Raw genomic sequence first — 18,700 nt, 5'->3', positions numbered from 1 at the left:
GGACAGGGAGATGCGGCTCAAAATGCTGCTGTTCGACAAGGGCCTCTAGCCAGACGTGCTGGAGCGGCCGCAGCAGGAGGGACCTGCAGGGGCCCATAAAAGGAAAGCTGCCTCCCTCACCCCGTCAGTGCAAAAATGGAGGAAGCTCTCCCCAACCCGATCCCTGCCGGCAGCCACAGCGAGCGGGACGGGTGGAGCGCATAGCCCCCCAGCTGCAGTTACAGCTGAGCGACGGCGGCGCGGAGACGTATGTGGCAGAGGCTGAGCCTCCGATAATCAAACAGCCACCCCGCACTGCTGGCAGGGCGGTGGCCAGGCAAGCACCGGAACTGGCGGCACCGCAGGCAGTAGCACCGATGCCCGGGGAACCGGCGGTGCAGAGTGCGCAGGCACGCGGCCTGCAGGCACCGGGGGAGACCACCCGCGTGGCACCGCAGCGGAGCGTGCCGAGCGCGGCGCAGACAACGGGGCCGAGATCCCTGACGCGAAAGGGGGTGGAGCCAGCCCCGCAGGGGAGGGGAAAGGCAGCACAGAAAACCCAGCACTGCAGCCCTTCTCCAGACAGGGCTGCAGGGCTGCTTGCTCTGAGCCCTCCGCTCATGCTGCGGACCCCAACAAGAAGGCAGGGGTCACCCCCAGCCTATCCTGAGCCCCCATCCCCGTTCTTACAGCCAGCCTCACCATGGCTTGGACCACCTTCGCCCTTTTTGGGCTTTGAACCCTTGGAGTACTACCAAAAGTCAGTCTCTCCAGTATCTCAATTATCCAGACGATCTCGCTCGCTACCCCAGGCGCAGGGGGTATGCGCCTTGAGGGTGGTCCAGGTCCCCATCTCAGGAGCAGTGCCCGTGTTGCCATGGTCGCCCCTATCACGCAGGGCATAGACACCATAGGCATACTCCCAGGGACAGATCCCCCCAGACGGTTCCATATCCCCGAGGGCAATCGCGAACGGGGACAGAGACACAGACATCTCAAGGGGAGGTGATTCTGGAACCCCGAGATTTTCCCTCGCAAGCTTCCAGCGAGCGGATGTATCACCGTCAACAGGACCCAGAGGGGTCCAGAGAGGCTTACCCTAGCGGTTCCTCGCTATCTTCCCCTGACAAGGCCACGGCCCCAGGGGACGTCCATCCTCCGGATGATCTCAAACAGTTCCAAGAGCTGTTTAAAAGGGTGACCTTCATGCAAGGCATCCAAACAGCAGAGGTGCAGGAGAAGCACCATAAGCTCCTTTAAAAACCTGAGACCTCCTGCCTCCTCCAAAATAGCTATACCACTCGACGAAGCAATCATGGAGTCCGCCACCACGATATGGCAGACCCCTGCGTCCATTCCGCCTATAAACAAGAGAGCGGACAAGAAATACTTCGTCCCGGCGAAGGGCATGGAGTTCCTGTTCAGCCACCCGCAACCAAATTCTCTGGTGGTGGAATAGTCTCAACACAGGTCGAGAACTTCTCAGTTCAAGACAGGGGGAATGGACAAAGATGCCAAGAAACTAGAGTTGTTCGGCAGAAAGGTCTACTTCTCCTCTACCCTGCTGTTGAGAATGGCGAATTACGCAGCGCATCTAGCGAACCATAATTTTGACAACTACTCCAGGCTGACTTCCCTCATGGACTCGCTACCAGAGGACAAGAAGCCGGTGCTCAAGGCCATCGTGCAGGAAGGCTACGCAGCCTCGAGGACGGGAATTCAGATCGCCCTAGACGTAGCGCGCACGGCAGCACGCTCAACAGCTACGGCAGTGGTCATGTGCAGGGAGTCCTGGCTCCAAACATCGGGTATCCCGAGGGATTTGCAGGCGAAGATCGTCGATCTCCCCTTTGACATGCGGAAGCTGTTTGCTGAATCAACCGACTCGGTCCTTCATTCCAGTAAATATTCAAGAGCTACTCTTAGGACCTTGGGGATTTACACCCCTCCATACAGGAAGAAAAAGTATTACCCTCAGCAAAGACGGTACCAGTATCAACCACAGCGTCCCTAGTACCCCAGGGGTTACGAGCAAGGGCGACATCAACAGCACCAGTAATACAGAACTCCCAGGCGACGTTCCCAACAGAGCCGTGCGTCCTTGGGGCAGGGCCAAAGGCCACAAGTTTGACACACAGATCCAGGGCTGCACTACCATCGCGCAATGTCATCCGAAGCTATTATTCCACCATCGCCTCCGACCATTCTACGACCAGCGGCAAAGGATCACCACAGACACATGGGTACTGGAGATCATAGCCACGGGGTACGCGATCCCCTTCCAGTCACTCCCACCACCACGACCTCCACCCAGGCCCCACCTAAAGGATGCCTCCCACGAAGCGAGACTCAAGCAGGAGGTAGACCATCTCATACTCATAGGGGCAGTGGAAAGAGTGCCGGAGCAACTTCGAGGGAAAGGGTTCTACTCCAGATATTTACTCACGGCGGAGGGGGGAAGAAAAAAGACAGGAGGCTGGAGGCCCATCCTAGATCTTCGGGGCCTCAACCAGTACCTGCGCAAGCAAAGCTTTTGGATGATTACAGTTGCCTCTATACTTACGGCACTGGACGATGGAGATTGGTTCGCAGCCCTCGACTTACAGGACGCGTATTTCCACATAACTATTCACCCGGCTCACAGGCGTTTTCTCCGGTTTATGGTAGGCAAAGAACATTTTCAATACAAGGTTCTGCCATTTGGCCTCTCCTCGGCCCCCAGAGTCTTCACCAAGACCTTGGCAGTGGTGTCAGCCTACCTGCACAGACAGGGGGTGTTTATATTCCCATATCTGGATGACTGCCTACTGAAAGGGGCCTCGAAGGAGGAGGTACTTCGCATGATACGCGTCACAGCAGGCACGTTCTCTTCGCTGGGCCTGGTCATCAATCTGGCAAAATCAAAGATAGACCCCACACAGGACATAGAGTTCATAGGGGCACGTATAAATTCTCTCACAGCGTGGGTTTATCTACCAAAGACACGCTTTCGAGCTATCGGTTCCCTCGTGCAGGTCATCACCTTCGGCCCTATGGTGCCAGTTCTGACGTGCTTACAGCTGCTGGGCCACATGGCAGCAGCGACGTTTGTAGTACAAAACGCCAGGTTACACGTGTACAGCATGCAGCACTGGCTGGCGAGTGTCTACAAACCGGCAGCACGCACCGTTCACAGGGTGGTGTCGCCCACGACAGAGGTGCGCAGATCCCTGCAATGGTGGGTGAACCCCAAGAACATGCTAACAGGGGTGCCCTTTCAGCAACCACAAATATCGATTTTCCTCACTACAGATGCCTCCCACATAGGGTGGGGAGCACACATGGGCGAAGAGGTGACGCAAGGACTGTGGTCCTTCAGGGAACAGTCACTGCACATAAGTATACTGGAGCTCAGAGCAGTGTTCAACGCCTGCAAACACTTTCGAGACCATATACAAGGCAAAGTAGTCGGGATCAGTACAGACAATACCTCCACCATGTTTTATATAAATTGGCAAGGAGGAGCTCGGTCCCGTGCCTTATGTGCGGAAGCAGTCCGATTGTGGAACTGGTGCATCGCCAACAATATAACCTTGAAAGCCTCGTACTTACCAGGCGCTCACAATGTGAAGGCAGACCAGCTGAGCAGGCGCTTCACACTCACGCACGAGTGGCAGATCCGTTCCGATCTGCTACGACCAATCTTTCACGCATGGGGTTTTCCCCAGATAGACCTGTTTTGCCACTCAACACAACAAGAAGTGCCCAGGATACTGCTCCAGGGCAGGACTGGGACGGGGGGTCCCTGGGGGATGCATTCGCGATCTCGTGGAGGGGCCCCCTGCTTTACGCATTTCCTCCCACAGTGCTTATCCACAAAGTCTTGCAGAAAGCCAGGAGAGAGGGAGCCCGAATGATCCTAGTAGTCCCAACGTGGGATCGACAGCAATGGTTCCCCTTACTCCTGCGCATGTCGGACTGTCCACCGATGCCCCTCCCGGTGGCGCCGGATCTGCTCACGCAAGCCCAGGGGTCCATAGTGCATCCACACCCCCGAAGCCTACGCCTACAGGCATGGTTAATCCCTGGCTCAGCTCCCTAGAGAGCACATGTACAGAGGAAGTGCAACAAGTCCTAGAAAGTAGCAGGAGGACTTCCACCAGGAAGACCTACAAGCAGAAATGGACTCGCATCACTGCATGGTGTTCTACCAAACAGTTAGCCCCCCTTGCTGTGCCTATACCTGTAATATTAGAGTATTTACTGGACCTCAAGAGAGGAGGACTCTCCCTATCCTCGTTAAAGGTCCACTTTGCTGCTATTTCGGCTTTCAGACATGAAGAGGAAGGGCACACGGTGTTTGCCCATCCCATGGTTACCAGGTTCCTCAAAGGGCTGGTAAACCTATACCCCCCTCGGAAACCGCTTCCACCTTCGTGGAGCTTGGACCTGGTGCTTAGTGCGCTAACGGGACCACCGTTTGAACCTTTAGCCACGGTTTCCCTCCGTCTCCTTACGATAAAGACTACCTTTCTTCTCGCAATCACGTCAGCTCGCAGGGTGAGCGAGCTTGCAGCAGTTATGGCAATGCCACCCTGCACGGTATTTTCCAAGGAGGTGGTAACCTTATGGCTGCATCCAGCCTTTGTTCCCAAAGTTTTTTCAGAGTTTCATATTAACGAACCTATAGTTTTACCCTCGTTTTATCCCAAGCCTCATAACTCCAACAAAGAGGCGCGCCTACACCTCCTGGACGTGAGGAGGGCGCTAGCTTTCTATATAGACAGGACTAAGCCCTTCCGGAAAACGGATAGACTCCTAGTCTCTCTGGCTCCCAAATCAAAAGGAGAAGGTCTCTCTTCGCAGAGAATCACGAAGCACATCGTATCCTGCATAAAAATATGCTACAAACTCAAAAAGAGTCCTTTACTGGCCCCGCCCAGGGCTCACTCCACTAGGGCGGTGGCGGCATCAACAGCCTTTTTCAAGGGCGTTGCGCTAAAAGACATTTGCAGAGCGGCGACCTGGTCATCCTATGACACCTTCGCCAAACGTTATGCCCTTCACAAGGTATTCCAAGAGGATATCCGTCTCTCGACAGCAGTCCTCTCGGGGACAAGCTGCACATAATCCGATTACCCACCTCCTATCTTGGGTTACTGCTGGGTAGTCACCTAACGTGGAGCACCCACGGGGACACTTGTAGAAGAAAGAGAAGTTACTCACCGTAGTAATGGTGGTTCTTCGAGATGTGTCCCCGTGGGTGCTCCACCACCCGCCCATCCTCCCCGCTTCGGATCTCTGTTTAGTGTTTTGCAGGAGCATCCGAGGCGGTTGGTCAAGGAACTGGCGGGGACCGGATCGTGCATGTGGCCGGGAGCGCGCAAGGGAGCGGCGCGCGCCGGCGCATGCGCGCTCCAGCAGAAACTGCTGGAAAGATCCAACCTGCGGCACCGGGGCGAGCCCGACACCTAATGTGGAGCACCCACAGGGACACATCTCAAAGAACCACCGTTTCTACGGTGAGTAACTTCTCTTTATCAGATCTTTTGTCTCGTACCTCTACTCATTCTAAACCAACTTCCCAATTCTCTGCATGTTCTCACCACTGCTTCTGCATTGTCGTTGATGTCCTTCAACAACCATATCAATCTGCTATCCACTCTGTACAACACCAACACTGCCTAAGTCACTTTCTTGATATATACTGTCAGATGCCTTCTAAATAGTCGATGAAGGAATTGTGGATGTTCTTGTTCTCTTTCATCAAGCTTTCTCTGGTATCAGTCTTAGTGAGTGGCAATATCTCCTGTATGGTACTTCTATCTTTCCCGAATCCTGCTTGCTCATCCACTGGATTTTCTTCTATCTGCAATCTTAGTCTCTCTGTCAGTATCCTCATCAGCACCTTGCCTAGATAGCTCGCTAGGGCAATTGTTCCGTAGTTCTTGTATTCCAGTGCGGTTCCTTTCTTGTGTATTGTCACTAGCATGGATCTTGTCCATTCCTTAGATGCTTTCCCATCTTTCCGTGCAGTATTACGTCGTTGGTGTATTTCCCGAATTATACCTTCTCTTCTGTATTTGACCATCTCACCTGTGATCTTATTTCCAGGGGTCTCGCTGTTCTTTAGTCATTTCACTCTACTTCCTCCTTCAAAACATCTGTCTCTCTCTCGGTGCTAAGCGAAGATATCTTTCAGTTCTTTTACGTTCTCTCTGACGCTTGGGTCCAAGTGTACTTTGTACAGATCGGTGCAATATTTCATCCATTGCTGCACAACCTTTTCCTTGTTCATGAGCATCTCGTCCTTATCTCTGATCACCATCTGCTTCGGCTGCCACTTCCTATTAATATTCCTAATCATTTTATATACCTCCCTGGTATTACACTCACTGTAATATCTCTCTGTGTCTTCACACAGGTCCTCTAACCATTCTGGCCGCTTTCCGTATGTCATTTGCATTTCACTCTGTATTGTTGTTTTGCCCTCTCGGAAGCATCCCTTCTGATCTTCAGCACTCTCTTCTCTTCAACCAACTTCAGTGTCTCCTGCCAAATCCATTTCTTACTGATCTTCTCTTCCTCTGGAACAACCTGATCACTTGCCTCTTCTATCGCCATGGCTATTCCTTCTGCCCTCTTGTCTTGGGCTTTCTCTGTGCCCGCATTCCTTATGATCTCTTTGAGTGCTGCTCTGTACGCGCTCCCTATTTCTTCCTTGCCTAGCCTTGCCACGTTTCTTCCTTTCTTAAACTGTCTTATACTTTCTCTTGAGTTTCATCTTGATGTTCACGATCACTAGACTGTGGTCCGAGTCGATATCTGCTCCTTGGAAAGCTTTTGGCATTGCTGTACTGATGTTATCTATCATCTTATCAAGATTGTGTCTGTCACGTTCTTGGACTTCCTGTTGTTCAATTGCCATGTCCACTTCCTACAGTCCTTTTGTTGGAATCTCATGTTGGAGATCACCATCTCATGCTCCTTAGCAAACTCTAGTAGTTTCTTGCCTTGCTTGTTTCTTTCTCCATATCCAAATCTTCCAGTGACATTCTCCCAACCTTCCTTATTTGTTCCAACCTTTGCATTCCAATCTCCTCCGATGATCAGCACATTTCCCTCTTTGATATCTCCTCCAGTGTCTTTGTCAAGTTGTAGCCAACTGGGTTTCCTGGAGAGGTTTCTTCCCCTCACTGCCACGTGTACCACAACCCTCCAAGTTACTAGTTCCTTGAGTCCCACCTTACCTCAGGTGGGTGAGAGGTGGCAGTTTAAAAGCCCAGCCTTACTTCAGATGGGTGCTGAGAAAATTAGCTCAGGTGAGGGCCCAGCTGTAGGTCAGCGCAGTGCACACACACATTCCCAATCACCTGGGCCCTAGCTTAGGGTGGGTCAGCAAAACACCCAGTCTCAGAAAGGCCCAAGCCCTGGTTCAGGGTGGGACAGCAAACAGTCTCAACTGGGGAAATTAGCTCCAGTCTTGCAGAAGAGAGCCCATGCCCTAGCTCAGGGCAGCAAACAAGCAGTCTCGGAAGGCCCTGACCCTAGCTCAGGGCAGGGATGCCAACGTAGCGTCAGAGAGCTCAGGGCGGGGCAGCAAACACAGTTCCACGAGAGCCCAAGCCCTGGGCAGGACAGCAAACGCAGTCTCAGAAGGCCCAAGCCTTAGCTCAGGGCAGGGCAGCAATACAGTTTCAGGTTGTCTCCTTGCTCAGGAGAGTGCAGGCACTTTGCCTGCCTTGACAGAGCAGGGTGTAGGAGACTGCTACCCGGTAGGTGGGTGGCAGAGAGGATGCGGGTCCGCCCACTCCACCGCATCCTGGTCCAGGGCCCCAGTCGTAGCAGAGTGGTCTGCTGCAGGGGTCAGCGGCGAATCCAGACTGCAACATGCCGACCCACGGACCTTTAATGGTCCCTACTGTTCCTTGATCTGCTTCCGGTCTCCTCCTCAGCACGTATCCAGGTGTCCAGGAAGCCTCTCTGGGTTTCCAGATTCAGCTGGGGTCTGGGAGGTCCATGCTGGTCTACAGCTACTTTCAGGGTCTCAGCTTCCCAGGCCGGGAGCCCAGAACAGAACTCAGGCTCCCCTGAAGACCGTTCTCCTACTGAGCTCTCAGGTGGGACTTCATAGCCCTGGCCCAACCCCCTGACTTCTGGGGCCAGGCTCAGTCACAAAATGGATCCTGGAGGAGTTCCTCTCCCTCAAGGTCAGTAGGCAGCCACTCCGCCCCACTACACAAGTCTTTATAGAATAGCTCAATCTCTTTCTCCATACTGTCCAAGGTGGATGCATACATCTGAATGATCGAGATGTTGAACAGTTTCGCTCTGAATCTTGCTACCATAATTCTTGCATTCACTGGTTTGTATCCTAACAGTGCTCCTCTAGCTATTTTGCTAAGAAGGAATCTGACTGCTGCCTCGTGCTTTGTTCTGTCCCTAAATGACTTCGCATCCATGCATCTTTCCTGATGCCATCCAACACATCTCTGCCAGGCCAAGTGTATAGCATCGATATCTCTTTTGGTATCTCTCCATCTCCTTTTGAAACAGCTCTAACTTTCCAGTTGGCCACGGTGTTCGGACTGTCCACATTCCAATTGATAGTATGTGTTAATTGTAATTTTCTTTCAGTAGCCAACTTTAGTCCCATCCCCAGTTGCTCAATTGGTGTTGTGGACCCTTGTTTATCTGGGCAACATCTGAGCTGGCATCTTTTGTCGGTCATACTGGCATCAGATTTCATTCCTATTATTGTTTTACAATCAGCGTGTTGTCACTCATTTGATTAACCCTCCTCCTTTATCCAGGGTTGGGACTGGTATGGAACCCCTACAGGGTTTGTGGCCAAGTTGTGTTATGATTGCCCACCGTTATAAGCTACCACATGGCTCTTCATAAGCAAGAACATTTTTCTTATGGTGAATGCATTACAGAGAAAAAACATACCAAAAACAATACTAAACTCTCAAGCATACAAATAAGCTTCTCAGTTAGGTGAGTCTCTTGACGTATCACTGAACTATGAGACCCACGCCATAAACTAGAGGTTATATTGCGAAGTTCTCCATCCATTATGGGGTTTGCAAAAATTGTCTGGCAGATAGCAGCCACAGCTCTACCTTCTTGTAAGTATTCAACGAAAAGTACTATGTACTGGTTAATGGGGATGAACTTTTTTTGTTCACCCTACCCCACACTCATTGGTGATAGAAGTGGTTAACCAAAGGAGGAAGCAAAATCATCCAAGAATCACCCCATATGTTAAAGAATGGAAAAGGCCAGACCTTTCTGGAGAATAGCTAGTGGTGCTTGCTCATCTTGAAGAAATCTTAAACCACATTAAAGATACTTGGAATCTGTCCCTACAAACAAAAGCAAACTATTCCCTTTGTCTCTATTCCACATACCCATGATCTTTCCTGTCCCTCTCCAAGGACTCCTCGCACATGCACTTCCTAGAGCAGGAAATGCACCACCTTCTACAATTCGGTGCTGTAGAATCTGTACCAGCTCAACATAGGGGAACTTTTTCACTCAGAAGAAAAGTTGGATGGAGGCCCATACTTGACTTGTGAAAACTGAACAGGTTTGTGAGAACACAACATTCAAGATGGTGACTGTAGCAACCATAATTCTGTTGTCATTCACCTGGCATGCAAGTAGTTCCTGAAATTCACTCTTGGGAATGTGAATTACCAATTGAGAATGCTTCCCTTCTGTTAGTCTTAAAGAAATAGAACTAGCAGAATCTTATTTGGGGGATAAGGCAATATGCCATGTTTGTTGTGAATGCAGAATTCATTTACTGTACCTCGCTACTAAAATTATGCACTACACACACACAGTTCTACAGATGGGATGTAATTGCCAGCCTCAGTTGCTCATACTAGTCCACTGGCCAGGTGGTCAAGACATGAGGAGGGGAACTGGATTGTGTCAGCGTGCACCAATTCTGGAGGATAATAGTAGAACTGGGTATAGTTTTGCACCTGTCTTTTTATATGTTTTAGTACATAGAGCCTGTCCAGATGCACTGTCCCAGGGTACTGTGTGACAGTGAGTCATCAGTTAGCAGCAGATGAGTCTTTGATCTTCTTTTCTAGATGCTCTCTCTCTCTCGGATGTATTCTTTTGCAGGGTTCATCCCTATTATCCTTTGACTATTAAGGAGGTGCTGGCAGTTGGTCACACCAAGGGGCTGATATTAGGAACTGATCCCATTGTGCGCACACCCATATTCACATTTTTAAATGAGATTATAGAGAAACACACAACTTTCAACAGGGTAAAGGCAACACAGAGTGTAAAATCAAGTTAGTTACAATATGGAGCTACTTGAGTTGCAGTGTATTAACACTTTAAAATGGGGTTTTAGTTTATATATGTTACAAAAATGGATTCTTCAGACCCAGTTCTTAACAGGTTATCAACAAATTTATCCAGAAGTGGCACTATTTCATTTATAAAATCCATTAATAAAAAAGAATTTGTCTACAATTCATGAAGATACATAACATGTTGGTGGATACAGTTAATTAAAAATGGTGGTTTCATCTTTCGTGCCTCACTTCAGCCTGTCCTGCATTCCAAAGTTCTTGGCTTTGCAGCAGCAAACCTTCACCTTCAAGGTGCAATTATCTTTCCTTTCTGAGACAACGGCTTTCTAAAAACACCAACATACTAATCAGGCAATGCCACTCGTACCTCTGTAATGTGCTTATGGACTTAGGTTTACCAATCAACCTTCACATATCCATTCTGACACTCACACAAGAGTTGGACTTTATGGGGCACCCTTCAGTTGTATCAGAACAACAGCATGACTACCGTAACAATGCTTTCTTTCCTTAAATCTAATTACAATACAGGTTGTACCTCTCTAGTCTGGCATCCTAGGGACCTGACTGGTGACAAACCATGGGATATCAGTATTGTCCAGCAGCATTACCAATACTTGCAGTCCTTACTGGGTTCTTAGAAAGCATTTAGGTGTAAATTAGAGCTAAATTATAGCACAGAACTCTGAGAGCCAGTACTGGTAGCTGTAAACAAACTTGGAGACTCCAGGAAACTTGGCCATGCCAATGGTAAGTGGATATGTGGCAAACTAAAATCATGGTGGCCTATAGAGTGCCAGGCTAGAGAGGGTTAACTTGTAGTAAGAGACAACCTACAAGTACCTCCCAGAATATACTTATGACTACTGGGGCATGTGCAGCTGTGAAATTTATCATAAAACTTGCTAGGCTCTACATGAGATGATGCCTATAGGCTTGGTTCCATGCTGTCTATATTACATATAAGCATGCACTCAGATGTATTACTATGCCCAGGAGAATAAAAGACCCCCATTGTGAACACAACATATGAATGCTTGTTTGGGCATCCCCTTCCAAGAGAAACTTCAACTGTAATGATCACCATGGACGCCTCTTTTGGGTTGGGAGCACGCTTGTATGACAATACCATCCAAGGTCTGGTCCCCAGCCAAATCCACGTAAATCTGCTGGAGCTATAGGCAGTTCAAAGTGCCTACATTCACTTTCTCCCTCTAATCTACAATGCTGTCCAGATTCTGGTTGGAGAGTTCAGCTGTTTTCCCTTTGTCATTTAGGCCTTCATCAGATCTTTGGCTGTGTCTACACTGAGATAAGTTCGAACGTAAGGCAATTAGCTCGATATTAAAATGTCACTGTCTCACTGTAAATGCCATTAGCTTGAATTAGGGGAGCACTAATATTGATATAATATCAGAATTGGCGGGGTGTAGCGTCAAGTTCAAATAAAGGCTAGTGTGGAAATGCCATATATTTGAATCAGATTCAGTAGCCTCCAGAGGTGTCCTGCATGTATCCCCCAATGTCCTACAGTGCTCCGTCTGTCTGCTTCCATCTCCACTGCTCTCCAGGTGCTCAGGAATTAGGTAATAGCCTGTGAATTTGAGTTTGGCACCAGGAAGCCCGAGGTTGAGAAGCATCTTTCTTTCTTTCTTTGCTATTAGTTCAGCTATGACTGTCTCTACCTCTGCTAGCTGAGCACTTGTTTTTTTTTTTTTCTGAACTGATGCCAGCCCTTGCTCCGCCACACCACATGGCTCCTAGGCTGCTGAGGGGGGGGTCATACTTGTGTGAGAAGCACTTTACATTTGTGCAGACCCCCACCCCCCCAGCTTCCCCCATAGGTGACTCGCAGTCAGTCTTTCCCATGCCCAACCACATCATGTGGCTAGCACCTGATGCTAAAAAAGCATGTGTCTGCTGCTCAGCGTAGACCATGCTGCCAGGCAGCACGGTGTTCTGGCTTGCGGGCGATCAGGGCTCCAAGGGCAGGAAAGATATTTGGGGGTTTGCTGCTGCCTGAGGGACCTCTTCAACTGGCTCAGTACTCACTCCCTCCCCCCAGCCCCCGCTCAAAACATATATTTGTGGTCTTTTGGCTGCCAGAGGGAAGTCTGCCCTGATGGCTAAGACTTGCGGGGCCAGGGACCGCGCACCCTAAATATATATTCAGTGGCTTGCTGCTGCACAGGTGGGAGAAGTCTTCCCCAGCAGCTAAGATTTTTGGGAGTGGGGGAATATTTCAACTGGCTGTGCAGCTGTAGGTCCCAAACTCCCTTGCCAAAAATATTTTCAGGGGCTTCCTGCCCATTGTAGACATCTGCGTTCCTCCCAGGTCTTGGCGGAGCACTCCCTAGTGTACATTGCAAGGTGCTTCCAGTCCTGCAGATTCGGATTTGATGGAGTTTCAGTGTTAAGACACTCTTTTTCCCCCTATTAGTTTGTTAAATCGAGGGTTTACTGTATCAGTCTCTCTTCCTACCACCCCCAGCCTCTCCCTTACCCTTGATGTTAGAACATCTTCACATATTACTTAGTGCGATGCAATTTAGAAAGCCAAACAGATTTGTTTGCTTTCCAGAAAATGTTAATGGTCAAGCAGTCTTGGCTCAACACATGTAAGCGGATAAGACTCAGCATGTAGTCTTGTTATGTACAAAGTATTGATCCATCTGTGTTCGACTGCTTCAGGACTTACTCATTTGAAGGGATGATAGATTTAAAAAGACGTAGTTTCTGTATATCCTTAACTGAAATCTCTAGCGTGCATTGTGGCATTTCTGTCACACCTACCTTAATTGTGTCTCTTCAGCCATAAGAGTTTTGGGAGGATATTAATTTAGTCAGGGTTATTGGGGCTCCTCAGCCCCCATGTTCAAGGATATCATAGCTAACTTCGATCTTTGTGGGGACAACTCCATGTTGGAGGAAAAAGTGGTTATCTACTTGTGGTAACTCATATTTTTGAACTCTGTTCCATCTGAAGTCACACTTTCCCCTTCTTATCTAGAGGCTCATTATCAAAAGGGCTTCTGGTCAGACAGAGCATGGAAGGTCTCTGAAGGAGCATGTGATATTTATGCCTGTGCCTTCGTGGCTTTAGGCATGTTACTCCTGCGAAGTGTGTCTGGATGCAAACCAGTTGGCAAAGCAGTTACAGTATATGTGAGCTTTTATTTTAGATTAGGTCAGGTTGTATTTTGTTTTTGCAAGAATGGACTGAATTATTTATAAGCCACAGATGAGAATCTAGCTCTGATCAGCACAGACTAAGCTATCTTTAATTTATTCCTTACTTTAAAACAAATTAATTAATCTTTTGAATGATTGGGATATTACTGGAAACAGATCTCTACAGATGAAATCTTGACAGTTTGAAGATGTTAAACTTGCACAATTGTGTGCAATTTCCAATTTTTGGTGACAACTCGGTTTTCTTTCAATTGATACCAGCTCTCTGTTTTTTTGAGTGTTGCTGTGTAGTCAAACAAATTTACTGTGTTCTTGTAAACATTTAATCTATAACTTTTTTCTGAGATGGGATAACTGTGTAGGATCAGCAAATATAACTGCAGCTTTCGACTGTGGTTTATTTCTCTAATTTTGAGATTGTAAAGAATGTTAAATCTGTGACCTCGAATAAGAAAAATGATGTGATGTTCCCTTAGACACACTAGCATATCGCTGTAGAGAGTGTTTAAAGTAGTTTGAATTATTTTTTGTCCATTACTTTGTAGCTTGTCTAAAAATAGGATTACTTGGTGATTTGGGAACCCTTGGGTTAGGCAGCATTCATTTCCCTGAAATGGGGATCAAAGCCTGAGCCAATTCAAGCCTGAACCCTGCTGCTGTGTGTGGGGGTTGAAGGGGGGTGGGACATACAGGCAGAACCAAAGCCTGAAGTGCTTCAGCCCCAGGTAAGTGTTTGTAACCTGAAGCCCTCGGGGTTTTGGCCTTGGGGCTCAGGTTTTGGTAATCTAAGCAAGACCTGGTGACCTCACTGAAAGTGGTCTGTGACTCACTGTGGGATCCCAACACACAGTTTGAGAAACTCTGGACAAATCTGAGGAACTAGACTTGATTCCAAAAATAACAGAAGGTTAATCTTTTGTATATGATTTTTGAATCAATCTTTTAATGTTCTGTTAACTGGTTTGGTATTCTGGCAACAATATAAAATTCTGAGGTTTTATGGATAATGATGCTTAGAGAGAGAGCTTGACCTGATTAATTACATATACTTTTAAACAACTTTTTGGTTTCATTGTGAAGTATGGGGATTCAGTTGAATGGTCCTTGGAAATGAAACTAACTTAATTTTTGTCAGAATTTGAATCCATAAGTAATATATTGAAATAATGTGATATTTGCTCTTGCTTAATGATCTTATCCTTCAGCAATATGGAGCATATTAAGTTAGTTTCTTAAAAGAAAAGCAGATAACAGCTCTGTATTTTTAAAACTTGTTAGAGAGGAAAAAAGGTGGAACCATAGTTATCCAAATCTTAACTAAGTCAGACGTAATTCCTGAAGTATGACTTCAGCATAAGATTTTCTCCATCCAAATTGTGCAGGCACCTCATCGTAGAGGGCTTTATTTACTGAGACCTTAGTTATGTAGATAAACTTCAGACCTCTTGTTTGGATTGAGGAAGTATTTTGCTAGGGAAGAGCAGCAGCAGACAGCCTTAATCATATTAACAAACAATGATGTTTCCTATATTTTTGACTGGTCCATGAGTCTTTGCTCCATCCCCATAATATCTGCAGTCTTCATAGTGTCTTTATCTCGGATTCATGCCACACCTGCCCTCAGGCTTTTGTTTGTCCCCTCACTTTCTCCATTCCATTGACTTTCTGTTTAGTGAATTCCCCCCAGCATATCTCCTATTCCAACCAGAAAAACAAAGAACTAGGAACTACCATGCTATCAACATGCTGGTCTATTTGCTTGTCTCTGTCTTTTTCCCCTATCCTTTTTTTTCGTGGTAGTTTTAGGTTGTAAGAGTACTTTGGAACAGTCTCTGTCTAGTACTCTGTATAAGTACCATGCTCAATACTGTGAACTCTTAATCTGGATTCGTCCATTGGCATTATCACACTAAGCAGAATTTATACTGCTGTAAGTTAGATTGGTCTTTAGCTGTCTATTTAAAAAGTATTTTTAAGAGCAGCAGCCAGCATTTAGTTTTGGCTTTTAATGAAACAGCAATGTTTTTTGGTATGGAAGTGTGCATGGTATCTGTTTTATGCATTCATTCTGTACGTTCCTTCTACCCTTTTTAGATGTTGGATGTCTATGATATTCTTCCTTTCGATAATCCAGATGGTGGAGTTTGGAAACAAGGATTTGATATCACATATAATGAAAATGAATGGGATGATGAACCTCTTCAAGTGTTTGTTGTGCCTCACTCACATAATGACCCAGGTATTACAGTGCTCTATGAATTTATAATCTTAATGTTTAGCAACTTGAATTAGGTATGTAGGATTGCAGGCTTCTTTTGGTGTCAGGGTTCAGGCTTTCCTGAATCATGTTGCCTAGTGTATTAGATGTCAATTTGCTAGAGCATTTAAGCATATGTTAATTTAGTTCGTCTGCCCTGGAATTACTCAAATGCTTAAATTTGTGCATGTGCTTAATTATTTGCTGGAACCGAGCCTTAGGGTGGCATTTTGCATTGTAGTGTAATACGTACTTTCTGAATGCTCACTGCTAAGTCAAATGAAACTACAAATTACTGAATTAAATATATTCATTTTAATATGATTTTTTACCAGCATGTAGAAGAAAAAACTCAACTTTGATAATTAACTATTTTTAGTGAAAGCTACAAGTAATTACTGATAGGCTTATATCTTTGGAAAATCTTATACAGGGGAATCTAAATTTCTATGGTTTTCTTCTCCTCTTTTAGTACTTGAAATTGGTAGCAAATGTAATATTCCCCTCTCCCCACCCTGAAAAGAGTTAATGTTTCGAATTACTACATGAGGTTAAGTGTTACAGATCTATAATGTTTATATAACAAAACAATAAACGCAAAAGGCAAACTGAGGGGTACGTAAAACTAAAATTCAGGTAAGTTGCCTGTCGCAATTCAGAGTTCTCTTTAGAAAATGTATATTCTATGCACCTGAGAGGCGAAAGGAGGAAAAATAGCTCTAAGTCAGATACTCATTGTCTGACAGTGTCATCATTTTTAATGATCTTGGACTGAAGAAATAAAGTTCTTTTTTCAAGAACACTGTTTCTTGGTGAATTTGGAGAGAACTCCGTTCCAGCCTTCATGATGCCTGCAATGTTTAGGGATGGCTTTAGTGTAGAATCCCCACCAGCTGCTGCTACCATTTAAAATGTGTCAGCTAGGCATACTAGGCAACAGGGGTATATGGTACACAAGTGTTCCAGGAGTACATTAGTTCATCTAATTATTTGTCTAGTTTTACAACAGACTACATGAAAAGCACTAGTAAAGTCAGTAGAAACTAAAAATTCATACAAGTTCATATGTTGCTCTGTATATTTGCATCAGTGGTGGGCTACCTGTGACCCATAGCAGCATGTGATCTATTGGGGTTCTGTGTGGCTTGCAAGGTGGTTTTTTTTATCATTGCCGACATGCAGGGTTGCCAGATTTAGCTACTTTCTGTCCACACAGGTTCTCCCCCCTCACCCCCCACTGGTATCACTTAAAGTGACACACACAAAGCAAGGGCGCATAAAGTGAGGTGTTTGCTGACTGCAAAACAACACTGACTGAGTGCCATGTGCTCCTTCTGCATTCAATCAAAGTGTTCCTGTGGTTAAATCTGCACACCCTCCAAATTCTAGTATGCAAGTGCATTTAGCAAAATTACTTTATCCAGGGAGACAGTTGTGGCTATGGCATGATGCAGCACACTGAGGTGGAGGGCCACTCATTCATCCCACTCTCTAGCCCAGGATGCCTGTGACTGCTCTATACTGAAAAGTAAGTTTGTTTGTTTTTTTCTCCTCCCCCCCTGTCTCTCACACACTGATTTATTTTATAATTGTGGCAAAAATGAGGATGAAAGTTTTTCAGTAATGTGCTGAGACACTTTTGTATTTGTCTCATTTAGTAAGCAAGTAGTTTTTAAGTGAATTGAAAATTGGGGGTGTGCAAGACAAAGTTAAATTCCTGAAAAAAATATAGTAGCCTCAAAAGGTCATGAGTTTTACTGTGCTAGAAGATGCGGTGCTTAAAACTACAGTTGATGGAAGGCAGACTGTGTCCGTTAGGAATTCAAAGATTGCCACGCTTGTGCTTATTGTCTTTCCATATTTGCCACATTATATTATGCAAAGCTTTATAGATCCAGGCACCTCCAGCCCCTCCCTACAATTCTAATTCAATGCTAGTGACTCACCAGAGCTGCTGCCGGGGCTGCCATGCGCTTCTCCCACTAAGCAGTGGGGTATGTGCGTGGAGCAGACGGACAGCACTCTGCGTGTGCAGCTCTCAGGAGGAGCCACAGTTAAAGGCTCCAAGAGATGTGGGTTGGCCACCCTATTTGACACAGTGCGGTGTCCTATTCATCACATGTGGCAAGTGGCGAACATGGTGGACTCCTCTGTGCTAGAGCTTCCAACACTACTGCTGGTGGTGGTGCTGAGCCAATGTTAACTGTGGACATTTTTTGAAAAAAACATTTATAGTGTGGACAGGGACAAACCTGAGGGATAGTCTACATGGAAAATTTTTACACTGGTATAAACTAAGGTGTGAATTTGAATCCATATAATTCTACTGGTATAGGTGTATGAGCAGTTTCTCTAAAATAAGGGTTTTGCAGTTAGCTTACATTGCTTCAGAATGTGCTTGAACATTTTTTTTTTTCTTTTTTTAAATAAAGGGTTGGGGAGGTAGGGTAAAAAGCTACTTTTACTCCAGAATTTGCCCGTATAGGGAGGCTATACCAGTTTAACAGGTAGCACTTTCCCATGTAGAGAGATCTTGAGAAGATTAGCTCTGCTTACGTGTTTGTAAACACACACAAGACTTCAGTCAGTGGAGAGGAGAGATCTGTTTAGCATTGTTTATAAGCATTTTACTGCTGCAATTTAAATAAGTAGGCCTTATTTAATGACTCTTTCCATGTATAATTTTATTGATGAATTCTTTCTAAATAGCTTTTTAATATTTGTAATACTGTGAATCAGACGAAGATATTTCACTAGCATAAGTACTTTTGAAATGACCAGAAACTGACATAGAAAATTAAAAATGTTCATATTTGGCATTGCATAAAACACTTGATTGAAGTGTCATAAAAGCAAATATTAAGCACACTGTATGTGGTGCAAATTAATTTAGTATAAAATATTATTAGCTGCCTGGTCTTGTCTGTCTTTGCTCGGTACCCCGTTATTC

At 46.2% G+C, this 18,700-nt stretch overlaps 1 protein-coding gene across 1 annotated transcript in view; it reads left to right on the top strand.

The window, feature by feature from the left end:
* The window catches only part of MAN2A1 (mannosidase alpha class 2A member 1), a 183,694-nt gene that overhangs the window by 15,888 nt on the left and 149,106 nt on the right, over positions 1 to 18,700 (top strand). Inside the window, exon 3 of the mRNA XM_074995242.1 lies at positions 15,588 to 15,732. Coding sequence (XP_074851343.1) covers positions 15,588 to 15,732 — 145 coding nt within the window. The remainder of the gene's footprint in view (positions 1 to 15,587; positions 15,733 to 18,700) is intronic.

Source organism: Carettochelys insculpta, chromosome 5, assembly GCF_033958435.1.
Source record: "Carettochelys insculpta isolate YL-2023 chromosome 5, ASM3395843v1, whole genome shotgun sequence".
In the NCBI taxonomy this organism is placed as follows: Eukaryota; Metazoa; Chordata; order Testudines; family Carettochelyidae; genus Carettochelys; species Carettochelys insculpta.
Note: the sequence above shows the minus strand (reverse complement) of the source record. Positions and strands in the feature narration are given on the sequence as shown.